General features: G+C 37.7%; 3 protein-coding genes and 1 pseudogene across 7 annotated transcripts; 2 read left to right on the forward strand and 2 right to left on the reverse strand.

Moving 5' to 3' along the window:
* The first annotated feature begins 402 nt into the window (after positions 1-402).
* LOC119986266 (pentatricopeptide repeat-containing protein At4g04790, mitochondrial-like) lies at positions 403-8,927 on the forward strand. Of its 2 annotated transcripts, XM_038830841.1 has the most exons (16): positions 403-734; positions 1,518-1,565; positions 2,077-2,691; positions 2,850-3,029; positions 3,522-3,586; positions 4,291-4,398; positions 4,533-4,646; positions 5,610-5,705; positions 5,931-6,029; positions 6,643-6,762; positions 6,933-7,037; positions 7,499-7,663; positions 7,735-7,862; positions 7,946-8,024; positions 8,284-8,501; positions 8,611-8,927. In XM_038830841.1, the coding sequence occupies exons 1-16, from the start codon at positions 455-457 to the stop codon at positions 8,789-8,791; spliced, it is 2,601 nt and encodes an 866-aa protein (XP_038686769.1). In that variant the 5' UTR covers positions 403-454; the 3' UTR covers positions 8,792-8,927. The 2 variants fall into 2 exon arrangements, with proteins under 2 accessions (XP_038686769.1, XP_038686770.1); XM_038830842.1 differs by lacking the exon at positions 1,518-1,565.
* Positions 8,928-8,969: 42 nt separating this feature from the next.
* LOC119986267 lies at positions 8,970-9,538 on the reverse strand (annotated as a pseudogene).
* A 1,330-nt stretch (positions 9,539-10,868) lies between these two features.
* LOC119985349 (polycomb group protein FIE1) lies at positions 10,869-16,449 on the forward strand. The gene is made up of 13 exons (XM_038829629.1): positions 10,869-11,137; positions 12,034-12,097; positions 12,279-12,406; positions 12,911-12,991; positions 13,065-13,157; positions 13,280-13,355; positions 14,397-14,476; positions 14,582-14,653; positions 15,152-15,211; positions 15,386-15,482; positions 15,717-15,780; positions 15,861-15,920; positions 16,024-16,449. The coding sequence occupies exons 1-13, from the start codon at positions 10,961-10,963 to the stop codon at positions 16,085-16,087; spliced, it is 1,116 nt and encodes a 371-aa protein (XP_038685557.1). The 5' UTR covers positions 10,869-10,960; the 3' UTR covers positions 16,088-16,449.
* A 262-nt stretch (positions 16,450-16,711) lies between these two features.
* On the reverse strand, positions 16,712-26,126 carry LOC119985348. Of its 4 annotated transcripts, XM_038829624.1 has the most exons (20): positions 25,772-26,121; positions 25,565-25,653; positions 24,641-24,750; positions 24,477-24,531; positions 23,714-23,802; positions 23,258-23,324; positions 23,110-23,172; positions 22,759-22,929; positions 22,536-22,629; positions 22,357-22,436; positions 22,169-22,244; positions 22,017-22,060; positions 21,623-21,690; positions 21,029-21,114; positions 20,759-20,916; positions 19,358-20,669; positions 18,967-19,253; positions 18,144-18,350; positions 17,901-18,057; positions 16,712-17,146 (listed from the first exon to the last, which is right to left on the reverse strand). In XM_038829624.1, exons 1-20 carry the CDS (start codon positions 25,881-25,883, stop codon positions 16,851-16,853), a joined length of 3,621 nt encoding a protein of 1,206 aa, XP_038685552.1. In that variant the 5' UTR covers positions 25,884-26,121; the 3' UTR covers positions 16,712-16,850. The 4 variants fall into 4 exon arrangements, with proteins under 4 accessions (XP_038685552.1, XP_038685554.1, XP_038685556.1 ...); XM_038829626.1 differs by lacking the exons at positions 24,641-24,750; positions 25,565-25,653; positions 25,772-26,121 and having other exon boundaries at positions 22,357-22,437; positions 22,537-22,629; positions 23,714-23,795; XM_038829627.1 differs by lacking the exons at positions 16,712-17,146; positions 17,901-18,057; positions 18,144-18,350 and having other exon boundaries at positions 18,358-19,253; positions 22,357-22,437; positions 22,537-22,629; positions 25,772-26,126.
* Between the last annotated feature and the right edge of the window lie 1,780 nt (positions 26,127-27,906).

Here is a 27,906-nt window from a genome sequence, read left to right on the forward strand (position 1 = left end):
ACATGCACTTGAGAAACATATGGAACAAAATTACTCAGAATATAGATGTACTCGCTTGTCAAAAGTGATATGAAATGTTCACCAACGAACCTCTCTTCAGACTTGCGATAACGAAGATCACAAATAACTCAGAACCCGAACCTGATCTGGCTTTTTCGAGCTCTATAGAACAAATAAGATGATGAGAAATAGCCGATCAAGTGCAGATAAGATGATGAAAAATAGCTGTTAAGAGGGTTATGTGTATTCTGGTATTGTGAGTGGAAGAAAGGATATTTCAACATTAGGGGTATTTGGGTCCAAAAAATTACAAGGTAGGTCATTTTTGCGGTTTATAAAAAAATGGATTATTTCTCTGGTTTGACTTTTTGAGAAGGTCATTTTTACAAAATTCCCTTTTTTTCCCCTAAGAAAACCCATGAATGAACCCATCACTTAATGCAACAAACCCCAAATGCCCGCCTCCAAAGGCAGGAACTTGGTCTCTCTCTTCCGTGCTAGGGCCAAGACCACCCTCAAGTCCGCCACCACCAAAACCTCACCGGCCGGCGACACAACTCTCAAGCAGTTTGTGTCCTCACTTGACCCCTCTTCCCCAACACTCTCCACGACATTCATTTCTAAGTCTCTTAGCAAATGCTCAGCTAAATTTCCGAAGCCCAAACCGTCTGTCCCTGAACTTTCAGGTCAGTGGGCCATTCCTGGATTGACGAATGAAGCACCGTTAAGTTCTGGTATGGCAGTTTTTTCCGGTTTATCGTGTTAAAGCTTGCTTTTTGGCAAATTTTTAGATATTGGTAGTTCATTGTTCTTTGTTTGGCGGCCGAGAAAGTTGAGGAATAATTTGAGGAAAGGAATGCAAGATTTTTTTTTCCTGAGGCATTCTTTGGTTTCTGGTAATGGAGAATTTGGGAACTTAGCTGGGTTTAATAGCGGGTCCCAATCCCCTGCTTGAGAAGGTTTGGCAGTTAGCTTTAAACTCTGCCAAATACTGCATCGTGAATCAAATGTGATAAAGGAATTTCTTTTATGTATTCATGGAGCCAAACCCGAGTTTTTGTGGGATTGGGACTTTGATGGTGATGATAATGAATGGAGAATTCAGTTCATCAGAGAGGTTTTGTTTTTTTTGGTGTTCAAAGTTTGTTTTGTTGTTGGGGAAATGATCAGCAGGGGAAGTCATTTATGAATTAACTGTTTGGATGACAAGAACATTTAAAGGAAAATTATGGGTTCTGTCTGCTTTGTTTGTTCTCAGTGTTAGTTATAGTGTTAAGTTCCTTTTGGATTTTTCTATGTTCATCCAGCAATGAATTTCAAAATTTTCTTTATATGAAGAGGGGTGGAAAATAATGTGTTTTGTCTGCGGGTCTCTAGATAATAGCTAGTTGATGAAGTGTTTTTAGTGCTTCTTTCTTCTTCTTCTTCTTTTTCTCTCTCTGAAAGCTGATTAGAATATACGAAAAAATTTCAATGAATCTGTTGTGTTCAATCTCATTCTCATGTCTTTAATACAGAGGATTCAACACAGCCGCTATCACAGGAGATACGTTACATATTATCCGGTATGTATGCATATAGCATGCAACATAAATCAGATTTTCATGTTTTGAATGAATGAACCAGTAAAGTGTGTTGTTTTAATTTAAAGTTATTGTTAACATTCAAAAAAATATGAAGTCATTGCTATATTTTCTTTTCAATTCTAGTGTTCTCTTGACAATTAAACTAGGATGATCTTGTTATAATTGCTGAATTCACAGTTGTGAGAGTAATAGCAATATATTTTCACTCTCCCTTTGTTATTCTGCTTTCGAAATACCAATTTTGCAGGCAAGCATGTGGAAAATGTTCCTTAATTATCTGCAAATTGTTTGCTTGCAAACTTCATTAGAACTTTGACTTTTATATAATTTTGATCATAACTGTCTTCCCATGCGAACGAATTTCTGCTTCCATTATTTTCCTTTGAGTTCTGTTATCTGTAGGTATTGAACTCACCAAATTAAATCCGTTTGGCTTACTGAAATTGCATCCAAGTTGTTTAGTGTTTCATTCCCTCTCCCTCTTATGCAGGTAGTTCACTTGATCCCCAAGAGACCAAGAATGAAAATTCTACGGAGAGTGTGTTGGACATTCCTTGGATTCCAGATATTTCTCGTAAAGACTCCCCAACTGGTCAGAAAGGAGTATCTCGTGAAAGGAAAAGTAAGTGGGTTTTTAAATCTGGCCAGGTTAATCGTTTTAACCTCTTAGTTAAAATGTGTGCCGATAGACTGGGGACTGATGTCACTCTTGAAGTATTTGGCAAATTAGGACGAGAAACTGGTGTGAAGGAATACAATGCTTTAATAGGAATTTGTATAAAGAATGCTAGAAACAGTGACGATGAAGAGGTTGCGATGGAACAAATTTCCAGGGCATTTCAGCTATTTAAATCAATGAGGGGACAGGGTTTCCAGCTGAAAGAGGAAACTTATGCTCCACTTCTTATTTATTTGATTGACATGGGCATGATAGAAGAATTCCATTTTTTCTGTGGGGTTGTTAAAGATGAGAATCCTAGTTCTCTTTCAAAATTGGGTTATTATGAGATGCTGCTGTGGATCAGAGTCAATAATGAAGAAAAAATTGAGGAGCTTTGTGATTACATTGCAACCCAGGACAATGTTGATGATAACAGTGTACAAGGTATGTAATACTGGCCATACCTTTTAAATTATATCACAGACTAACAGTATCATGCAAATCTGATTTTTCTGGCAGAAAAGTTCCAAGTCCATCTTGAGGCCACAGTTGACTGTTCTCGTCTGGAATTGTTGGAAACTTACGAATGATTTCAATTGCAGAAAATTATTTGTTGGCTCTTTGTGAAAGTGATCGAAATGCCAACTTTCGGCGGTTGATGGAGATTATAGACATAACAAAAGTTCAATCAATGGACCTTGTAGCAAGTATCTTCAAAGCTTTGGGGAGGCATTTGCTGGAATCCTTTATGGAGAGATTCCTTTTGGCATTTAAAAATTGTGGTATGTTCACTTAGTTCCCAGAACTAAGTAATTCTCTACTAATACGCTCATAAGTCGCCTGTATTATGGAGTTACAAGTGGCAACTGGCTTTTGAATTAGACTTTCTGCTTAAGATTGATTTCTTTTATGTATAATTCATTTTTGGGGGTTTTCTTCATTTTTAAAACTGTAACTTTCTAGGGTAGTTTGATGGATTTAATTTTTAAAGTTTTTTTACTAAATGTGGAGAAATTAAATTAAAATAAATCTCAATAGGGATTATTGTACTAATACATCCTGAACGTTTGTGGTTCTGTGTCTATCAGTAACAAAAGTAATTAGTATGCTGTATTCTGCGTTTAAAAATATACAAAAATGATTAGTTATGACTTATGAGTCTCGACTCTGTAAAAGGTTGATAAGATTTGAGCTTCGTACAAGTTGATACTTGGTAGTTTCTTGCAGCCTTCTGGATTAAATATATCATAATTGGTCGTCTTGATTAACTGCAGAAGATGGAACAGAGAAGATTTCAACTCTAATTTTTTGTTATGCTGCTCACATTCCAAATTTAGCGGTGAGGAACTTCCCATGAATGCTGCTGGTAACGTCTTTGAGGCCATAATTTTGTGAAGCACTTCTGGTTTGTATGCAGTTTGCTTCTTCTTGAAAAAAAAAATCATTCTGTTTCAATTATATGTAAATTAGACTCTGGTTGCAGAAACTGTGTTCTATTGTGATCATTTTTGTATTGGGGTCTTGAGATAACTAAGCATTTGAATATAGATCTTGGGCTTAAATGATGGTAAAGTTGGCAAAGAGTCGAAGGGAAATTTGGGTTCCTTTTTCGACATATATTTGTTTGACGCTATCCTCTTCGTTGAAATTATTATTATTATTATTATTTGTCGGTTCTTTTAAATGTACCATTTGAACAAGTCAGTGTCACTGACCAAATCTTCTAGTTGGGAACGAATGATCATGTTGAGGTCTCTTGCGAACAACGAATGTGTGCTTAGGAATGTTATGATAATATTTTAAGCCTGTCTTTAGCCTATACTAACCTCTATGACTCTATCTGTATCTAGTCAACGTCCATCTGTTTAGTTCAGAAACGAACTTCGTAGGTAATTTGATATCTTCAAAATATTTAAACTAGCTAAGAGTGCTCTGTTGTTTTTGCTCACTGTTGTGCCAGAAAATGGAATATATTTAGTAGTACATGATTTTTGCTGTTAATTATTTGTATCTCTCTTTACTCATGATTGTTGTCTGTTGAAGGTGGAAGAAGTTGTGTCAAAATTCAAAAGCTTGCATGCACAATATGAAGTTGCACCCTCTTCAATGTCATACGAGAAGCTCATATCATATTGTTGTGATTCACTCAAGGTATGATTGAGGATGGAATGCCCTTTTAATGTTAGGGAACTATTTGAATGATAAAGTATACTTTTTTTCCTCTGTATAATAGTCATTTTTTAAAGATTGACATGATATTGATCTATGCTTCTAAAACTTTCTAGGTGCACATCGCCCTTGATATTGTAGATCAAATGTGCAAGACAGGATTAACCATATCCACAGGGACACTAAATTCCATATTGAATGCTAGTGAGGGGAGCTTTGAGTTTAATCTGGTATGTTGTCTTTGTTCTCCCCATTTTTGCAGTGTTCCCATGTGATATTTTGATGTTATGAATTTTTTGGAATATAAATATATGGAAAGATGTAAATCCCTCGTTCCGTCATTCGTGGAAAAGATTAAAGCTTTATCTAGTTTTATGGTTTAAGCTAACTGAATGAATGCGAGGTTGTTCCTCGAAGTTTATGTTTTTAGCTTTTTAGAAGTTAATAACATTGGAGCTTTGCAACATCACCCACTTACCCACAACAACTCTAGTATGAATGAATTGATATTTCTTTCTATTTTGCATTTGAGAAAGGAATGGAAGGAACATGGAAATTTGGACCACTGATTAGGTTTCTTAGATGACGTTGACCGGAGAATCACTATGTGGTTTAGTGTTGAAATCCCATATGGTGGCCTACTTAACTTTGAACCCCCCCCCCCCCCCCCCCCCTCTTGTCTGTTAAAAAAAGAAGATGAAGTTGATCTATGCCTTCTATTATAGTAGTGTGGTGTGAAATGTGTTGGAAATCTATTGGCCTTCGCATTTATCCGTGTAAAAATGCATGCAGGCACAGCCAGGGGTATGGATTGAGTCCGGTTTATAATTATGTTCCAATGCTAGTTAGTTGCCCAGATGCATTTCTCATCTCTTGTGACAAAAAATGCCAGTCTATAATATATAAATGATGTTTCCCTGGGTTTTTGCATGCTCAAGATACAATGGAAGTGTTACTTCTTTTTTCATTGATTCAATGGGGGGTGGGGATTTGAACCCCTGTCCATAGGGAGGTGGTGAAAAGTTAAAGCACTCTTGACCTTTATTTTGTTGTTTCTACATTAATTTTCATGGGGCCAGCAAGGAAGACATTTACTATGCATTGCTGATCCTTTTTTTTTTTATGTGCTGATCCTATTGATTAAGCCTTGCTGTTTTTTTTTGGTCTTTCCCCTGTAATTTAAACTATTTCAGGTTGAACGGATCCATTCTTTGATCATACATCATGACCTGAAGCCAAATACTGAGACTTTCAGGACCATGATAAGTTTGAGGGTGAAAATGAAAGATGTATGCTGCTACCCTCTCGCTCCCTATCTCTCTCTCTCTCTCTCTCTCTCTCTCTCTCTCTCTCTCTCTCTCTCTCTCTCCTGTCTCTTAGGCTGCATGTGTGTTTCATGCATGTGTACAGATATGCAGAAAAATCTTTTTTGTGTGTTTTGTGGCACTGTCTCTCCAAAAGATTAAACCATATGTACAACTTTTCTTGATTTTTGTTGTTCTTATTTGATGCAGTACATTGGTGCTTATGAGCTGCTCAATAATTTGAAGGAACTTAATTTACCACGCACAGTGAGTATGTATAATGCTATAATGGCAGGATTTTTTCGTGAGGTATACTCAAAATTTATACTTCTATATTCATTATTTGTTGATTTGATGGATTTTCCCTGAGAATGATGGTCATTTCTGTTGCATTCTGCATTGTCATGCACTCATGCTATTTTATGTCATAAGTGAGAATATAAGTATCACAGAAGGAAGTGATAGAATACATGCTTTCTCAAGTTTGTTGCCATGTCTAAAGAAGTTCTATCATATATGTTAGGTTTTTCATTTTTTCCCTGAAGTGGAAAAAGTAACTTTTAGGTTCGTTGTTATCTGCTGTCCATTTCACTTTGTGCTCTTGTTCAATAACATTTCACGTGGTGCTCTTTTTCAATAACTCATTGGCTTTGTTATTTGTTGCCTACTTGCTAACTTCTAATAACATTTGCAAGGTTGGTGTTGCTCTGAGGTTTCATTTAACCAAGCTAAATGATGCTTTCAGTAATTTTGTAAAGAGTAATCTCATGAGAATAAACCATTTTTCTGGATGTGCTTTTCTGGTTGATTATGGGTGCAGATGAGGTCATGTGCATTGTGTTGTCCATGCTTAAGTATTTTCTCCTCATGTTTTCATTGTATGTTTTTTGTCTGACTTCTTTGCATCCTCAAAACTATGCAGAAAAACATAGTCGGGGGCTTTTCGGTTCTCAAGCAAATGGAGAATGCAGATGTAAAACCAGATTCCCAAACTTTCAGCTACTTAATAAGCCATTGTGATAGTGAAGAGAGAATAAATAAGGTAGCCATAATTTTGTTGCTTTATGTTTTGAGTTTTGTTTACTGCTTGTGAAGAATATGTTCATGCAGTTTTTTATGATTGAATAACATAGTTCCTTGCATAGCTGATGGATGTGTTTTCCATAATACATGAAAGCATAGCATGTTGAGTTTTGGCATCTTTGCTTGCAGTACTATGAAGAAATGCAGTGTGTTGGAGTTCAAGTTACGAAGCAGGTTGTAATGGCCCTTATTAATGCATATGCAAGTATTGGGCAGTTTGAGAAGGCAAAACAGGTAGCTGTACATATGTTGTTCTCTTCTTTTGGCAGGAATCTTGCAAATTAATAGAACTCTCACTATTATTTGTGGAACTTTTGGGATTATCGGGACCAAATTTTAAATATCACAAGAACTTGAGTTATGCCTTAATTCCATTATTTTCTTTTCGAGTCAAATGTAATATCTAGTTGCCCTCCTAAACTTTTAACAACTTTAGTTGAATTCGGCCACCTTGTTTTCACATCATTGTCCCTTCCATTTTTCTTTTGATGCATTTGGGGTCTTTTTTCCAATCTTTTTCTTTTTTACTTCACCTCTTCGTTGAGCATTGTTATACAGCCAATTGAAAGACGGTTTACTTTTTCGAAATTTTGCTGGACTCTGTTGTTGTATGTAAGCTAGGATGTAGCTTTCAGTTATAACATATAATTGCATATCATCTGCAATGTTTTGACAGATACCATTTTGTGTTGCAGGTACTCGCAGATAAAGGGGTTTCAACCCGGGGCTTAACTGAATGTAAAAGTGCGCTCGTCTCTGCACTCGCATCACATGGACAAATATCTGATGCCTTGCAAATATACAAAGAAATCAAGGACGCAGAATGTGATCTGGAGCCGAAAGCTATTATAAGTCTTATAGTGAGTTATGCATAGAAAATTACAGTACGCTTTAATTTTGCAAACATAGTGACATTTCTAAATCATCTTAGGAGCACACCCAATCTGAAGGAGAAATAAGTAGATTGTTTAAGCTGCTGAAGGAATTGCATGATCAAGACTATTGGGTGGATGGTTGCTGCAGAGTCCTCTTGTATTGTGTTCGGAATAAACATACAAGGTCTTATTGCAATATATTTCATTTTTCCCAACTTGTTCATGTGCATTACCCTGTTTGCTGACGTTCTTTTTCTCTCAAATTAGCTCTGCTATTGATTTGCTGAAGCAACTTGACGAAAAACTTTGCAATGATGAGTTAGCTCTTGGAATTATTGTTGATGAGGTTTGCTTCTTTCCTTTCTTAAATGTTATTCTCTCTCTTTTCTCACCTTGGTGTATCAGCATTTGTTGTGAATTACGGGGAATTGTTATATGTAGCAAGTTTAGGCTTTTGTTTCCATTTTCTAAGATACCTTTATTTCATCAAGTTCTCGTCATTTAAATGTTTCACATATCTGGTCATCCTTGTAATATCCAGTACGCTAATCTTACTGATGGCGTCAACTAACTTTCTTTCTCACCTCATCAACACGTTTGAGCAGGTTTTCTCTATTGTGGCCGATACAGACGATACACATTTGGACGTTTGCCTGAACTTGCTTCGAGCCATAAAGGATGAGCTTGGACTCTCCCCTTCGAGGAAATGTCTTGATTTTCTCCTTAGTGCCTGTGTTAATGCCAAAGATCTCCAAAGTTCTCTTTTCATTTGGAGGCAATATGAGATAGCTGGTCTTCCTTACAATGTTGTGAGCTATTTGAGGTGCGCCATATGCATGTATTTCTTCCGGTTTGGTTTCAGTGTCGTAATTTCGTAAATGCTGAATCTGTTTCTCTCCCATTTTCAATGTTTCATTTTTGGATTGTTGCAGGATGTATCAAGCTCTATTAGCTTCAGGCGCTCATAGATCGGCAAAAGATATGCTGTCTAAGATTCCGAAAGACGATCGTGACGTTCGCTCCATCATCCAAGCGTGTCAATTGGCTTTCAAGCACACCATTGCAGAAGCTAAACCTAAAACAAAAAGGAAAAAAAAAGGTATAGGAATGTAGTAGCAATTTTATACGAGGAAAGAAGAGAAAAAGATCGGTTTATCATGTCGAATGCTGTCGAGTATGAACACACCATGTATCCAGGAATTCATATGCATATATTCCTTTGTTCGGGAGATTGACTGATTTTTATTCATCTGCTATGTAGAAATAATGTGGACAGTTCCCTCTCCTCCACCTCTAATGACCCTTCAAAATGATTTAGCAACTAGCATAGCTTGCCTGCACCTTGCCTTAGCCTGGTCAAGCCTGTCACTCAGAGTCTCCTTTCACAGCAGCTTTCACCATAGCCAAGTCCATCTCCATCAACTTCAAAACCCTAAACAACTCAGTCACCATGCCCTTCATCTCTCAACCTTCTCTTCATCTCTCAACACCGCTGCCTCCTCTCTTGTTCTCTCTGCAACTATCTCTCCAACTTTCTCTGGCAATTCTGTCGAACCGTACTCTCTATCCATCAACTCTAACAGCTTGTCCAAGAAGTCCATTATTTCATACCCTACTGGCTTCTCTATCTCAATCTCTTTAGTCCTCTTCCAGCCTATCTCATAGTTTGGTGGCTCAGGCTTCACAGGCCCAGTTTCGGCCATGCCATTATACCCAAACTTTCAGTTCAAATTAGGGGAGTGGAGCTAAGCAGAGTTGAGAGGTTTGTTATATTCGTTTGCTATGCTTATTTTCTGTTCTTATTTTTGTAAAACAATTCTGAAAACACGTTTGGTTGTTGATTTAAAATACATAAGATAAAAAAACCCACGTTTGGTAAATTTCAAAACTGATCCCAAAATGACGTTTCTGCTATTTTGAGGAGTGTAATGAAGATGCTCTTACTTGATAGCTTAGTTGGTGAATCTCTTTAGGATCAAATTGTATAACTTGGGAGGTCTTGAATTCAATTTTCATTGGGAGCAAATACTCATGTAGCCACGCGTTGGTTTTGAGTCAACTTACCATGTTGTCAGGTGAGAAATTTCTATGCACACGGGTCGGATCGTTCGAGTTTAGACTAATGTCATATGTTCAAAAAACAATATTTTTGTGGTCACACGTTGGTTTTGAGCTAACTTATCATGTTGTCAGGTCTCACGCATTAATCCCTACAGGTGCCTGTAGTAGGCCGACAGCAAAACCCACCTGTCGAGCAAGGACGAAAGTAGGCCTTAGTGATCCGACAGTGCCGAGTGGAAGGGCCGTCGCTCAACGGATAAAAGTTACTCTAGGGATAATAGGTCGATCTTCCCCAAGAGCTCACATCGACGGGAAGGTTTGACACCTCGATGTCGACCCTTCGCCACTTGGGGTTGTAGTATGTTCCAAGGGTTGGGTTGTTCGCCCATTAAAGCGGTACGTGAGCTGGTTCAGAACATCGTGAGATAGTTCGATCCATATCCGGTGTGGGCGTTAGAGCATTGAGAGAACCTTTCCCTAGTACAAGAGGACCGGGAAGGACGCACCTCTGGTGTATCAGTTATCGTGTCTGAAAGTGGAAGGATAGGCCGATGTACTAGAAGAGTGCAGATCGGAATCCGGAGAGTGAAGAGAGGAAAGGTGAGAAATTTATGTGCGCGCAGACGGATGGTTCGAGTTTAGACTAATGTTATATGTTCGAAGAGCAATATTCTTGTAGTCACACGCTGGTTTTGAACCAACTTACCCTATTGTCAGGTGAGAAATTTATGTGCGTGCGGACTTATGGTTCAAGTTTAGGCTAATGTTATCTCTTCAAAGAGTAATATCCTTGTGATCACATGCTGGTTTTGAGTCAAACTTACTCCGTTCTTAGATGAGAAATTTCTGTGCACGCGAGGTGGATACTTCGAGTTTAGGTCAATGTCAACTGTTCAAGGATTAAGTTTGTCTGGTATCCATCTTGGTTATAAAAAAAAATAGAAAAACAAGAAATCACTTGAAAACAAAAACACAAGAAATCACTTGAAAAAAAAAAGGAACAAATACATTGTGGAAAATCAAAAATAGAAAATACCAAAAAACAGAAAACAAACGAAATTACAAAAACTTGGAATTCTTTACTAGCCTAAAAAATATGATTGGTTCATTATTTATGAAAAACCTAATTAATAAGAGGAGGAGGAATTCTTGTCCGAGGTGGCCTGCGCTTGCCCTTCAACAGCTAGAGAGTGGACGGTGGTGTCGTGGCGAGCGGAGATTATGGCGAAGGTAGGGATAGGGTGCGAGCCGGTTGTGGGTTCTTTGACTCCATCGAAGAAGAGAGATTACAGAGTCACTAATCGCCTCCAGGAGGGCAAGCGCCCCTTATACGCCGTCGTTTTTAACTTTATCGACTCTCGCTACTTCAACGTCTTCGCCACCGTCGGCGGCAATCGGGTCAGTCTCTCACCCTTTATTCACATAGCACGTTCTGGGAATAACAGCCGGGAAAAAAGTCGCCTTTTCTAGGCTACCAATTTTTTTTCTCGTTTTTCTAGAATACCAATTACACCATTCATGTACTTGGTTCATTTTTGTTTTCTGAATCCCTGTGAATGCTGAACAAGGATTTTTGATTGGGGATAAAGTTTGGAGCTTAATAAGGGACAGTGAAATTGTGTGTACTGCTGATGAGTATATTTAAGGTTCTTCAGAACTCAATTGGAGAAAACTTGAAGCCAGTGCATTAATTTTTAACTGCTGATGAGTTAATAGTTTTCCCATGTCACATTGTGCAGTTGATGAAGTTCAATTTAACTTTATAATGTTTAGATGGAGATTTTGTTCATATCAATCTGCTCTGCAATGTAAAGATGCGAGCTTTTCTTAAGACTGGTTTGGGTTTAGGTTTGGGTTTGGGTTTGGGTTTGGGTTTGGGTTTGGGAATTTGAAGATGGAAGACTGATAACAATGTTTGTGAGGAGATTCGAGGAACACATTCAAGCTTTTCTGGAGCTCGTCTTGGTGGCTCAATTGGAGTTTGAACTATGTGCAACTGGAGTTAACTTCTGCCCAAAAAATGACCCTTTTGAATTGAATCTGTTTTGTGAAGATTACACTGAGGCTGTTTTTGCTCATTTTTTAACATTCGATGCTCGTAAGTTCTAATTTTTCCTACAAATCACCTGAATTTAGGTCAGCAGACCTTTAAATGCTTTAGCATTGTCACACGTTTTGTTCGGGTTATGTGCTGGGGGAAAAGTATTCATATGCATTTATTTGCACATTAGAATGTGTGTTTCCATCCTTTTACTTTCTATTATTTAAATTCCTGCTGTGATTTACGTTGATAGGTGACTGTTTATCAATGCCTCGAAGGTGGTGTTATAGCCGTGCTGCAATCTTATGTTGATGAATGTAAGAAACACACTGGCCTCTGATCTTCTTTTCAAATTGTTGGATAAATTTTAGCATGTGTCCTTTTATCCGCTTATGAGGTGTTTTCTTTTGCACTCAATAATTCCTTTTACAAATGTGACTTTTACTCAAGTACAAAACATGCCTTTATAGAAAATTGAAATATTTATATGCTATCTAGATCAGAAGGATGAGTCTTTTTACACGGTGACCTGGGCTTGCAACATTGACGGGAGCCCATTTGTTGTGGCCGGAGGATTTACTGGTATCATCCGTGTCATTGATGCCGGTAATGAGAAAGTCCACAAGGTAAGAAAATTCTTGGTTCTAAGACCTTTGCCTTTGTCTGTGATAGTACCTCAGTCTACTGAGAAAATACTTTGTAGTTGTTGCTCTTATTTTTTAAATGACATGGATGTTAGGGATGCAGAATGCCGATACCAATTGGTCATCATTAGTAGGCCAGGGAAAAGAGAAAGGACCGTGCTTTTTCTAGTACTGGTTCCGACATTGGAGTTTTTCCCCCTATCCCCTCAATATAAGTGTCTCCCCATGTCACATTATGGCCAAAAATCCATGAGACGGGGGCCCGTAATCATATGTGGTGTGTTTAGTTAAACATGTGTTCTGGGATTAAAGGAAACCAGTACTTGAGGTAGATAGTTCTAAAGACGAAACCTGGTTCTTTATCAGCTTTGTTAACTTCTGTACTGTTACTTTTTACGACTTGAATTTTAGCTGAGAATTCCTTACAGTTAGCCTTCATGGTATAACTACAAAATTTTGTTCTTTTCCATTCTTTTATATGCCCAGAGTTTTGTTGGCCATGGGGACTCGATAAATGAAATTCGGACTCAGCCACTAAAACCGTCACTTATTGTGTCTGCCAGCAAAGTAAGTAATAACTTTGTTCAATGTCAGATCTCTATTTTTATTAACAATGACTAAATGTTTAAGACTGGACCAGGATGAATCTGTTCGACTGTGGAATGTTCATACTGGAATATGCATCTTGATTTTTGCTGGTGCTGGGGGTCACCGCAATGAAGTCTTAAGTGTTGTAAGTTTGAACAACTTATAGAGTGGTAGCCCTCTTTACTCCCGGGGATAAAGAAAATTGAGTCTGTTTTTGTCATAGATTAATTAGTAAAATTAGCGTCAAGGTTGTTCTGCCTATTGTAGGACTTTCATCCATCAGACATCTATCGCATCGTTAGTTGTGGTATGGACAATACCGTCAAGATCTGGTCAATGAAAGGTACAACTTTTTGCGTTGCTCATTTATGTTATGTTTTTATGCTAATTGAATGTGGTGGATAGAATTGGATAAATAGGCCCAACCATATTCACTATTCAGTAGCACTTCATTTATTTCAAGATGCTATCTTTTGTAAGTAAGAACTATTATGAAATTTACCATGCAGAATTATAGGCAATATGTGAATCACTGTAAGATTGGTTAATTGTCCATATGCACAGCTTGTTTTGCATGCACACAATTGTATATCTTATTTACTTTGACAACCAAGATGATATAGTGCTTCCTGAGCTGACTCCTGAGTGTATTTCAGTACATTTTCCCATGGTAATTAGTAATTACTTTAGTATCACCAATTTTGAATATACTTTCCTCTATTATAAAGGTGCGAGTTTGAATCTTCCTATATATGTATACACACATACGCGCTCCTTTTCCTATTAGCAGTTAAGTCAAACCTAGCACATATGGCCTGCTCATCCGTGCTTCATAATTAGAAATATATATATATGCAATTGTGGAGATGTTTATTGTTTGACCTGGACATTTTCTCTATTTTATAGTTTGTTTTATTCTTTTCAGTTTGCATAATTAATAATTATATTTCATTTCTTTTTTCCTTTATGTGGCGAATTGCTTGACAGTTTTGGGGTTATGACTATGAGCCATATAATAATCAGCCCAGGCCTTGATTTTGGCAGTAACTGGGTGTGATAGGGTAGGTCTGTGGACTAATCCTGCATGGTACCCGAAAGAGTGTAATGTGATCGTTGGCCTCTGACCAGATATCTGACTTATCTTCATGATCAGTTTCATATCTTCTATGCCTTAATCCCAACTATTTAGCTCTGGCTACATGTATATAGAGTGGAAGTTATATGGAGTCTTCTAAATAGATCCCTTTTGACCATTCAATCTGATCTGCAGTTACACTTTCCAGTCTTTCATCCATATCTTTCTTTATTACTCTCATCCGCGCCCTTCTGGGCCTCCTCATAATTAATTTATCTTCTTTTGTCATATTATTTGACTTTGATGCAGAGTTTTGGACATATGTAGAGAAATCTTTCACATGGACAGATCTTCCTTCAAAATTCCCCACAAAATATGTACAGTTTCCTGTGAGTAGCATCCTGGTTTGGTTTGCCCCCTTCCCTTTTAATTCAAGTTTGTAAAAGATGAAAATTTTAAGTCCCAGCATGTAAAGCACTTTTTGTTGTTTTTAGGTGTTCATTGCATCAATTCATACAAATTACGTTGATTGCAACCGTTGGCTCGGCGACTTTATTCTATCTAAGGTAAGTTGTTACTTGAGCCACCATCATCTTGATTCATGAATTCAACTTGAAAGCAATGTCCTAAGGGAAAATCACCATTGCTGTTTTAATACTGAACTAAATCCTGTTATGCCTTTTCTTATTGTGTTTTGGGTGTGTGTTCAAGTTCATGTCCGTGCCCTCATATATGTTGGAATAGCAGGTGAGGCTGGTCTTATTTGGTTCTGATGATGAAAACTATTGTATGATCTTTCAACCAATGTCTCCCTTTGGACTTGAGAGTGGACATTAACTTTTTGTTCAATGACCAACATTAATTTCTGAGAGAAGCAGCAGGGAATAAGACGTTCACGAATTACATTGCTTTTAGAATATTGAACAGGAAAATAAAATCTCGCAGAAGTTTAGTTAAAAGTTTTAGATGATGCTTAGCACATTTTAAATGATGTACCATTTCTCAAAAGCTGTATTTCATTTATTTGAATGCTTCTAAATGTTTTCTATGCTGTGGATTTGTAGAGTGTTGACAATGAAATAGTGTTATGGGAACCAAAAATGAAGGAGCAGTCTCCTGGAGAGGTAGAATTTACCCATTTCATTTCAGTGTTTTTTTCCTTCTTATTTATTTTTAAATATATTGCATTCCATCGCATGTATTACATGTTTTTTGCTGCATGCTCCTGTAGTGGACCTCTTGTTGGCCAAGCTACCATTGTGATGCTTGAAGTAATTCCAATGCTTTTTCGTGTTTAGGGTACAATTGACATCCTTCAGAAATACCCTGTTCCAGAATGTGATATTTGGTTCATCAAGTTTTCTTGTGACTTCCATTATAATGCAGCTGCTATAGGTATTGCAACGACTAATAATCTCTCTCTCTCTCTCTCTCTCTCTCTCCTTTCTGCATCCGCATGCATGCATATGCAATTCAGCTATCTATTGTATAACTGCATAATGGATCGCATGCAATCTTATTTTCAGTAGTTTGTTGCTAGCGGAAGCTTCTGGACTCCAAAGTTAGTATTACTTCTGTTTAGGCTTCATATGTATGATTTGGAGACTAAGCCTTTGTTGTGTCTGTCAGGGAATAGGGAGGGAAAAATTTTTGTCTGGGAATTGCAAAGTAGTCCTCCGGTTCTTATTGCAAGGTTGGCTGTTCTTTCTTCTGTGTCAAAGGAAACTTGTAGTCTTTAAATTTTGAAAGGGTATTCACCTTATTGTTTATCAGGTTGTCTCATGCTCAATCAAAATCTCCAATTAGACAGACTGCGATGTCTTTTGATGGAAGGTAAATTATGCAGATCACAGATGGTCTTTTCTGTGTGTTGTTCTGTGGTCTTGTTAATGCAACCTTGCTAGTGGATACTAAATTTGTTTATTCTTTGCTCCAGCACCATTTTGAGCTGTTGTGAGGATGGGACGATATGGCGTTGGGACGTAGTTTCTAGTTCTTGATGCTGTTCAAGTTAATCCATTGAAAGAATCCTATCACAGAATCCCGATGAGAGGCCTGTTGACAGATGCGCCCAAGGCAGGTCTCATATTTGTAATCACTGGAGCTGCTGCCCCGTTAAACGCATGCAGGGACAGAATGTCGCGTGGTTATGCATTATGTTGCGTGGTTTGATCCCTACATCGCTTACCCCCTGTAACCTTATACATCTAGTAAATGTTATGTCATATTTAGGAAGAAACGGTTCTTTATCTTGGATTTGGTAGTATGAGAATGTGTGGACTTTTGTCCAGAATTTATCATTACATTGAAAGAATTGCTGCAAAGAAAGCAGTAGAAATCTGGCAAGCTTAACATTTCGTTTAAAACCTTTTGTGGATACAAAATTTGGATCATGTGTGAGATGAGCTCTCTTCATCCATGGAGCAATAACTAAAGTGGTCATATCTCTAGATTTTGGTTGTTAAAGTGGACACTTCAAACCTGGAGTTTTCCTTGTCTCGTGGGCTCTAGGCCCACTTCTGGGAGGGGTAAAAGCTCTATTTTCATGTGGACTTCAACTCAATCTTATCTTTCACCACCGTGAAACAATCTATTATGGCGTGTTGGATTGGATGGTTTCTCGATTACCAAACAAAAAGAGAAGATTTTCTCTCACACTCAACTTGCATCTATGTGTTATATACAGAAAAGAATGGTAACTATAAAATTGGGATCCTTTATCCCAATATTGTGAAGTGACTGATGGTAAAGAGAGTAGCAAAATCAAAATTGGGTATGTAATTGCGTCAATAAACTCTTCATGCTTTCAAGTTTTTGACTGAGTTCTTCAATGCTTGCAAGATGCTGGACACAAGATCCCGACGAAGTCATTTCGGTCAACATGGCATAACACTTGGCCTGTGAATCCTTGATTACTTCCTCAAGTGAAGCCACTGTTGATGGCAGTGCTGCATTTGGGCTTCCAGTAATCAGACATGATGATGGAGAGTTCCCAATGCTGCCAGAACTGCTACCCCCATTGAGCTTAGGTGAGAAAATTTTGTCAAAGCCCTCACTCCCTGCAATTAGGAATTAGTTAAGTCACAAAGCTCAAACAAGATGAAGCCTGGCATGGCAAAGCCAACCAGTCTAGTTCCAATCACATGTGAACATGCATCCCATAGGTCACATGTTCAATTCTTGGAAACAGTCTTTCCACATATTATACGTGATAAGGTATGCGCACATCCTACATGTCACTGACCCCTACCCTTTTAAGTACCAGCCTACCAGGTATAAAATGAGGTCTGCTAACGTTCAGGTTCAAGAACTTAAATACCAAGAATTATGCAAATCCGCAAATGAAATACTCAGATACTAAAATACTTGAAGACACCATTAACATATGTAGCATCTTCTCCGAAAGATAGGCGCTGTTATTGTCCAAGATCTCCATTAGTACAATATATGAGAGGAATACACAGACAGGAATCCATCTTTGCCTCGTTTCTTCTAATATATTCATTTTTTTAAAAAATTTTACAATTATAACTAAACTTCCTATTCTTTCTATTACTTAACCACACAACAAGAGGAGAGTGAAATTTCTTTTCCCCTCCATTCATACTATCATCAGATCCAAACAAAGGAAGGATAATAAGTCCCTTTCACTTTCCTACGCATCCCACCTTACTTCCACTAATAACCCTCACAAATCCATTTCCTTCAAACTTTCTAAGAGACGTTTAAGGTCAGAATTCCCGTCTCAAAATGATAAATTGCACAAACAACAAAAGAACTGATAAAATTTTTTTCAGGGACCATTAAACATACCAAGGTTGCTGAGTTGATCAATGGCTGCCTGGCCAACAGATTTTTCCAGCTTGAGCAGACGCAGGATTCCAGCAGCTATCCGACCCATCGAATCAACTTCAGACTTGCACATAAAAGCAAGGTGCTGGAGCTCATCTTTGGTCACAACAGCCTCAATCTACAGCATAGAATGAATCATGAAGCATAACATTCACACTAAGACGAAAAGCAGTTATCATACATGTAAAGTTTGAGTGTTATTACTGGTTGCTTGACAGAAAATTTCATGTTTTCCACCACCCAGTTGGCCATTTCATCATCAGCACTTTCCTCTGATATCACAATTCGAGCTTCAAGATTTATCCCTCCAGCTCCCTCGACAATTTCTTTGATTCCATTTGAAGGTATGTCAGCATGAAGATTCCCCTTCTTCCTTTGGGGCTTCAATGTCTGCAAACCTTCCACACCAACCTACAAGATTGTGCATGATAGATCTATATATATAAAAATGCAAGCAAGTGAAGGAGATGGTTTGCATTAAACTAATTGGAGAAAGAACTAATAGAGGGAAATACTAAAGAAGGATTTGCCTCTATTTTGGTTTCTAAGATTGAAAAGAAAAACAGTCTCACCGAAACAACCTTTGAGCTAAACAAACCTGACCAGAACTTCCAATTCCAGTCAAGACTTTGCTAAGTACGTTCAACACATGACACAAAATTCACAACCCTAGCAGTTTGCCCCGAAACAGGCATGCTATTGAAATGCTGGCACCTGTCAATACCCTAAATTATTCACACCAGCTGACAAAGTATTTCTTTTGGAAGACACAATGATTTTCTATCACTAATACACATAAAGGGGACGAAAAAAATTCTATCCAAGGTAGTGCAAAGAATTCATGCCACTATCCATTAATATCTGCTAAATTTCAGTGAACGTAGTTCAAAATCAGTGTCCTTTTTTCTATGATAAAACAGCCTCTAAAACTCGTAACATTGTCAAAGCCTCATTACACACACCCACACACATATCAGGTGTCCTAAGCCATCGTGCCAAGGGGGTGGTTGAGGAAGGAAATCCTCACCGTGATCAATTCCACAGGATATTTCTGTCTTCCATTTGATTTTTCTTTGCCATTCTGTAAATGTTTTGAACTACTTCTGCCTTTCACTAGCAGACTCTCAAATGTAGTCTGCCAGCACCTCTCTTCTCTGCCCACATCTTCATGGTTGTAAAACCACCATCTATCTGCTGCCTCCTGCGCACCTTCAAGTGCAAATAACCAGTCTTTTAATTCAACAGATATCTCAACATCATCAGGCATTCCCAAGTGCGAAAATCCATTATCTTTTGCATTTCCAGAACTTCCATCTGAAGAAAATTTGAATACTTCAAGATAATTGGAAATAAAAAAAGAAGAAATAGAAAATAATAACCAACTAAATTAAATTTCAAGAGAATATTTTGTTCAATACCCTTGCCTAGATCATCAACCATGAGAGGCGATGCTTTGAATAGTTTTGACAGTGGCCCAGCCGATAAATTCTTTAACCCTTTAGAGAGCCCTTCCCCAGGACCACCATCAGGACCAAGGATTCCAAATCGATGAAGCAGCACTTCAGCGTAGTGCATTCCTCCACCAAGGCGAACACCAGATGCACAAGCAGACACATTTAAACTGTGGCACTCCCTGTCCTGTTCGTCAAATGGAATCACCTGTACCACGCCTATATCCAGAAACGGAAGCTTCCTTCTGTTGTCTACCCAAAAGACAGATCTTAGTTGAGGGTGTCCATTTGCAACTACCAGAGGGTTTTCAAGAAATGTTAACATAGTACCCTTACACAGCACCAAGTTTCCCTCAGCATCTACACAGTCCATTTCAACACTCTCCCAGCGTAAAGTCGAGGTAACAGCAATTGCACCACCAAGAGTTCTGTGAGTAACTTTAATGAAAAGGTCTTCTCCAATAAATTGAGCCAAAGGCATACCCAGGAGATTTACTGAGGAAGATTCTATAAACCTAAGCTGAAGGTCCTTCACTGCTAAGCTTGCTGCAGTATCACAAGGAACCTTCTCCATCAGCCTACCACCCAAAGATTCATCCTCTCTACGCTTTGTAAGTGTATTGCTCTTTCCAACTAAGGCAATCTTTTCACTTACTCTACCAAAGTAAACATAGAAATCCAGGACAAAAAATAGTTGCTCAACTGAGGTGTTGGAAAGAAAATGTTGACAAGCAACCCCAACTCTAACAACACCACCTGGAGGAGGAATCTGTATTAATGGTCTCCCATCAGCAGATACCATGGCTACCTCAATAGAAGCATCTTTAATCTCGACACACCTCCATAATCCTGATGCCCCCACATTAAAACTCTGGCATTCAGTTAAGCTGGCGCATAATTCCAAAGACAAACTAAGTTCCGCTGCTGCGGCTGCCCATTTTTTCTGGCTAGCATCAATAGGTTGATCCTCCCAGAGACAAAAACAAGCAGGATCCTTTTCCAGGTTCAGTAGCCTGACTTTCAGTGAAGGTGACTCTGAGAAGAACAAATTCTTGATATGCAGTCTCGCACCAGCGAAGGAGTTATAGGCAGTAGAGTTCCCATTGCTCAAAGGATTTTCTGACTGGGCATTGTCCAGAGGAACTGTAACATCCAACCCTTTCAGAGTGACCATAAGGGAATTCACTGAAAAATCCGGCAAAATGGCACCAGGATTAACAACAATGCCATCAGCTAAAAATGAAGATATCCTCAAACAGGATTCCTCCTGAAGATTTATCTGAGCAAGGAATGTGAAAGTGATCAGTAGAGTAATAATGTTGGTACAAAAAGGTGAAAACAATTATATGTTGGAACTTTGGTGCATACCACAAGAGGTTGACATGTGATAACTGTCTGTGAGGCAAAAGATGGCGGTGCTGGGGACGGCTTAACCTGAAGAGAATGGAGGCATATCAAAGGAGTAACCTCATTTGACTGCCACTGCTGGTCTCCCAGAGGATATATAGGTGGCAAAAAATCATTAGCTGTTCAAACAACCAAAGTAAGAAAGATCAACCATGTGCTACATTATGAAATACAGATCACACCATTTTGATGTTTATCTTCTCAAAATCATAGACTAAATTCAGACGATACCGAAGTCAGGAATGTGCAAAAGTTGTTCTATGGTAGCCTCGATTGATGGTTGAATCAGAGTGCACGAAGGGCGTGAAAAAGTATCCCTGCATTTTGGCAATTCGAAAGGAAATTATGTTCCAGTTATATGAGAATCAAGCTAAGATAAAGAAAAGAAGAGGCCGGAATTTCTATAATTTACTACATATATCAAAATATCTTTTCTTCACGGTTACTACACCCAATATTCATTGTTTCAAACAGTAGTACAAAAACAAATGCCTCAACAGACAATAAGTTAGCATCTACTCAACTAATTTTAATCCCACTATATGGGTCAAAGCCTCTTCAACTTTTCACTCATATTTGGCAAAAATTTTCTATAACGGAGAGAACTACTGGTTGCAAACTAAATAGACAAAGCTACGAGATACGCACCACGTGCACATTTGGGAATGCACAAAGCTTGAGATTAAAAAAAAAGTATATATAGACACACAAACGTATAATGACAGTAAGTTATAAAGATAGAAGTATTGACTATTGAACAAAAACAAGATATGGTATATCCGATGGCCACAATCTGTAAAACAGTATAATTACTACAAAATTTACCTTAGAAATAGTCCGGCAATCATAACCTTGGTCAAGTTGTCAGAATTTTCTCCATCAGATAGACTTGCCTGGAAGAATAATGCAGTCAAGCACTATTTGAAGAAGCAGAAACTAATGCTTCAATATATTCAAGAGATCTTTGCGCACTCAAACCAAAATGAGTTCTTAATAAAACATTACAAATACAAAGAAAAATAACATCCAAACTACACAGAACGTAATAATCAAGTCACACCAATTCACACCTCTTAAAATGAAAATTTTATGTTACATCTATTTCTCACGTATTGGTCATCAGTTACCATCGATATAGCTTGCCAAGGCAAACATACTAATTTAGTTAGTTTAAATATTTAGAACTATTTAGTTAAATATTTAGGGTTTTCGGAAATACCCGAGAAAACAAGAGCGATTGCATCAATAATTCAAGCTGGAACTCTGCGGCAAATAGAACTATTTAGTTAGTTTTCAATGAAAAAAAAATTCATGACTAACGAGAAACAAAACACTTAAGAGAGTGGAAGAGAGAGAGAGAACAAATCAAACCAGCGTCTTTTATGCAGAGACATATGTGGTCCACAACAATACAGACCAGAGAACATCCTGCTGCTTCAGTAGATCGCTGTCAGGAATCAATAAAGAGAAAGAGAGCAACTTGGTTTAGATTTAATCACAGGCAGTCAGCAAACAACATGCAAGTTGACTTCAAAACTAAATGAAAGACATATTACAACCTTCTGAGCCTGTAGATCGACATCTCCTCTGTTAAGACATACATATAATCCAGTCAAGAAGCGAAGGAGAGCACGCAATCCTGCTCATATAACAGTGTCTTTAAGCACTTGTTATGTTGACAACATATAATATCAATTCCAACTGAAGGATAATAGAGTAAATTAACATTTTATTTTTACGGGTTCACTCAGTGCAGGGCAAACAGCTTCTGTAATATGTAGTTGAACCTCAAGCCCAATTGGACTGTTAAACTCAGTCCTCTGCACTGTGATCTGATCAATATTTCATAGTTAGAATTCCTGATGACGAATACTACAAATCTTAAAACTAACCAGATATCTCTCACGCCATATTTTTGTCAAAACACACTAAGAGGTTGCACAAAGTATGATTTTCATTACATGAGCCTGTCCAGATATTCCTTCCAGAAAACGTTCGCCGCCAAAGAAAACTCTCTTTGCACCATCATCATCTCTTTGATTTCCTCCCTTTTGCGAGCGTGCTAAATTAGCATCAGCAAACATATCAGGATGGGGCAGAAGATCAACAGATAAAGATTCCCATTCAAGTTTCTGGCAGCAAAGAATTAAACATTATCAGATGCTATTACAGCTGTTTCATTGGTACTTTGGAATAAAAGTAGTGGGAGGAAATCAACTCACAAATACTGAAAACTTCTGTGCATTAAGTATGTGTAAATTGTGTATGCTAATGAGTGCATGCACCCATGACCCTCATAACCACTTAATTACCTTGAAAACATATATAAATTTTGTGTTAGTCGAGAAATCACGAGCTTCCTTGAGATTCACAACCTGTAGCAGAATAAGTATTTAAGTAAGCATATATGCCTGCATAAGCAGCCGAGAAATGATATCACAAGCATATAAAGAAACTCACTTGCCAATTTTCATTTGTTGTATACAGTGAAAGATTGCGCATGGTGATGGATGCTAGAGGTGATGCCCTGACGAAAAGAAGAAACGAGTTTCAATGAAACTTTACAACAATGAATTTCGATAGTACCCTATAGAAATGTTTAAAAGGGTAGCAAGTTTGACCTTTATCGTAAACAAATTATAACCCATAGTGTATTGGCCATTCCAGGTAATGTCATTTCCATGTTAAGCAAACAAATAGAGGACTAAAGTAAATAGATGAATCCAGAAACAATTTTATTATAGAGATGATAACCAGACATTAAACACTTAGGACTTGAACTAGGACAAGGTTTGGGCCCTATCTCACGCTAATAATAATACTAATAATAACAATAATAATTAAAAAGTACATACCTTTTTTTTAAAAAAAAAAACAGGCATTAACACAGAGACTATAAGGGGAACAAAACCTCACCAAGCTGCCCCTCCTTCACGACAAGAACCTCCACGAGTTTCAAGTAGAAGATTAACGGTGCTAACTTGGACAGTCATTCCATCTGCAATCTGATAGTAATGGTAACAATAGGTCACTAAGTAATTTCATTCCAATTCCAACATTTCTGTTTATAAAATTAAATACAAGCTGGCATATTGGAAAGTCGTGCAACTTCTGGGACCATAAACATTTTTCGTAAAATATCTGCTTGCTAATAATATCAGTTGTACACTATGAGGAGGAGAAGGGGAAAATGGGAGACAGAGGATCTAGCCTTTACGTGATAAAATCTAACTTCTGGTAAGCCTTCATATTTTTTAATGCAAAGTTATATCGTAGCACTAGCCTTGCAAACACAGATAGACATGCAAGTGAGTTCACATAAAACTCATAATTTTCAATCAATTTTTAAACAGTACATGTTTCTCCAACATATGTTAACAGATAAATTATTTATGTCTTCTTTTATAGCCTCTTCGCTATGTTCATGAATTGGTTAGCTTTCGAGATAAAGAAGGTCCACTGGAACAGATTATAAATTTAAGGGATATCTTTGCAAGCTAAAAGCCATTTGTAATCTCTTATTCTCTTCAGTCTTCCTTAGGTGAGACTGTCACCTTGTACATGCATTTATTCAGTTTACCATAGGGTGTTATGAAAAATATATAACCAAAGAAAACTAAACTAGCAAGTTTTTGAGATCTAACCACAAAAACGTATCGACCCAAAGATAACATCAAACCTTATCTGCAAATCCATAGCCACTACCCTTTCCAGAAGTTGAGGACGGCTGGGTACTGCAAACACAGAAACCAGAGGCCAGGTTACTTAAAGAACAATGTTAAGCTTTACAGCACACCAACTCTACTTTGAAGAGTAACCTGTCGATGGATGAAGTTATATTACCTGCTAGCACTTCTACATGCATCCACATCTTGATTCTCTTCCAGAACTAAATCGAGTCTATCAATTTGCACCATAATCGGCTCTATTTGTACATTAGTCACATATGGAAGCTATAAAAGAAATTAGACAAATGACTATATTAGAAAAAATGCATCATAGGGGGAAAAATGAAAATCAAGCAGAACCCAATTTAATTCCCAAGAAACTAAAGCTGCTAAATTACAAGGAGGGATTCTACCCATATCGAGTTTCTTTCACTTCCTAAAAATGATGGAAAATTGTTCACTAAACTTGGAAGCCAATACTAGTTGAAGCAATCTAGGTTCTCTGATAAGTGATAAACAAATATCAAGTAAAACCAAAATATGAGTCTTTAATCCGCATCTAGATGAACCAACAGGGGCAAGAATAATAAAGCAGATAAAACAGTCAGAATAACACATATGCCCGAAAATAACAAACCCTCCCCGTCACTGTAATCTAACACAATGCGATTTATTTCAACAATCTAGCTTTAATTTTCCCAGTAGGAATCTAAAATATAAGACAACAAAGTTATTTCCTCTCCTTTATGAATGCGTCAATGTTTTTCTCAAACCAAAACAAGAAGAAAAGTGGAAAGAGGGAAACTTTTTTGCGAATGTAAGCGAAGGGACGGAAACAAATGTTGAAATCGGTTGCCTTTAAAATCGACCGAATATCAACCATCCTATTCCTCAACACTACACCCTCCCTGTAAAACAAGCATATTCAATCAATTTTACTCGAATACAACTGCTTCACCAGCTCAATATCAGCAGTATCACAATCTCAGGAATTTAAATCAAACAATCACAGTATGCTATCTCAGAACTTAACCATTTCAATCATTAACCAAACACAAGAAAAGCTACGAGAAACAAAATTAAAGCAGAATATACTAACAATTATCTCCAACTTGCCAACTTTAGCAGTAGTCACATTAAGTGCCGGTGGCAACCCCATGCTGGCATGAAGAGCATCTCCATTGATATCTATCAGCACAAAATACACAATCAACTTCAACATCTCCCATCTAATCAAAGACTTAATCCACAAAAAGAAAACTTCCAAATTGAGAAAAACAAGAAAGTATTTACATAGCCATTTCACCTAAATTGGAAAGCTGTACGGTGTGTCCCTGAAGCTTGAACTGATCTCTGGAGAACGACTTGAGCCAGTACTTGAGCGTGTACTCCAACGCCCTTGCCAGTATCGATTCCATCACCGCCCCTTCGACTACAGACCTTATTGGGTGGTTTTACTTCCACTGTATCACATCGATTCAAATCGACGAAAACCCTCGAAGCGGAGGTGGGGTTGATGCGAATCAGTGCATTTGGCTTTGGGTTTATTGTCGTGTGAGAACTCTTGCTTCTGTTTCAGGTGGAATCTGAAACAGTGCTTCGCACGTATGAGAAGACAAAGTTCCGCATGTGTTTGCAGGTACTCCACGCGAAGGTGTCCGGGCGACAAAGATGCCTTGGATCGGGCGGAACGGTGTCAGGAGACGCTTTGTCGATGTGTCTGATTTTTTTTTTTAATTTTTAGAATACCACATAGAGTTACGTTTATGATTGAAATCGAACCAAAGACAAATATATAATAAAAAATATGTAGTAGTTGCATCCGGCATGCATGCCTAAATAGACGTTCGCAAGGTGTTACATTTAGTTTTTTTCCCCCGATTTTTTGACAATAATTTAACCGATCGATTAGTCAGTTATCGTCGGTTTCGGTCGGTTATTTGGGTTATTCGATTAGTTCTCACTAATTTTTTTTTTCAAATAACTGATTGTTCGGTTGATTAACTGTTTGGTTATTCAGGTAATTTTCTAAGAGCCTTACATTAGTGATGTTGTACGAAATCAATTTGTAGCGAATATATGAGATTCATGTTCCTAATTACAACGATATCCCTTACTTCAAAAGGCTCTGAAAAGAGCTACTTATTTGATTTGGAAAAATATTTTTACTACATGGAAGGTGAAACTTGCGTCACATAAATTTAATGAATATATAGCAAGATGATTAAGATTTGAGTCAATATCGAACTCTCCATGAGATTTATAGTTGCATTACTTGTAACTTCTTTGTTCGTAGAAAAGTGAATTCATAATCGTCTTTCATCCAAAGTATAACTTGTTTCTATGCCCTTCATATTCGCCTAGAGTTCGCTCTAAGAAATATAGTCACCTCTACCTTTTTTTGGTTATCGAGAATTCCTAACCCAATATACTAACTGGACAGCTCTAAACTTGAGTCACCAATCCCGCCCACTCCACGCTCGCGACAAATAAGACCAAACCAAAATCCGTGGAGGGAGAACGAGACCGAAAACCACAAAAGATAGATAATTTCTTGTCAATTTGGATTTTATAATTTTAATATTTATGTGACTTTGCAAAAAAAAAAAATCTTTGATGATGAGTTAATAATATTTTCCCAGATTTCTCTTCGTTTTCCCGACATAATCGTTAACTAACCAATCGATATATCATAATTCCTCACAACTTCACCGTTAAATCATCACATAACATCAAATGATTCCACGCGCAACTCATGCAAAGCAACGTACAAAGATTGTATTTGCAGCCACTTTGTGGTACGAGAGATCAAATGATGTTAACGTGGAATGTAAATCAAGTAAGATTGTCGACAAAGTTGCCTTGACAATCATTTTGTGGCGCGCTTCGAATGTTGCAAATAAGCTGAGGAATCCGGCAACACTGCATGCATGCTTCCAACATAGATTGCTCGATGTCTCGATGATGAAGAAGAAGAGACCAAGAACATTACGAGTTAACGGCCCCAACAATGGAAGTCACTACAATGGCCAGAAACATCTATTCAATCTATCACTGTGAGACCTAGTTTGTTTATTTTATTTTGATAAACAGACTGAGACTAGACAACCCTGATTGAAACTGCATAAAACGGCATAGTATCCTATTGCAAATAGGATCCCGTCTAACAACGGTACAAGATCGTTTTAATTACATATGGTTGAGAGAGTCAATTCCCAAAGTGGGTCTCCCTTTTTTTTTTTTCTACCGGTTCAAAGCTTTAATGGAAATCTAACTTTGTTGAAAATAGCAAAAATAAATTCATGAACACAAGTCATGATGTAGATCATTAACAATGAGTACAAAAAATTCATTGGATTAGACATCACTTTCTTTATAAGGAATTTAGTGTATTAATGAGGATGCTTGCATGAATAAAATCTTCATGTCAATTCATAACCT

The sequence above is a fragment of the Tripterygium wilfordii genome, chromosome 19 (assembly GCF_013401445.1).
Source record: "Tripterygium wilfordii isolate XIE 37 chromosome 19, ASM1340144v1, whole genome shotgun sequence".
In the NCBI taxonomy this organism is placed as follows: Eukaryota; Viridiplantae; Streptophyta; class Magnoliopsida; order Celastrales; family Celastraceae; genus Tripterygium; species Tripterygium wilfordii.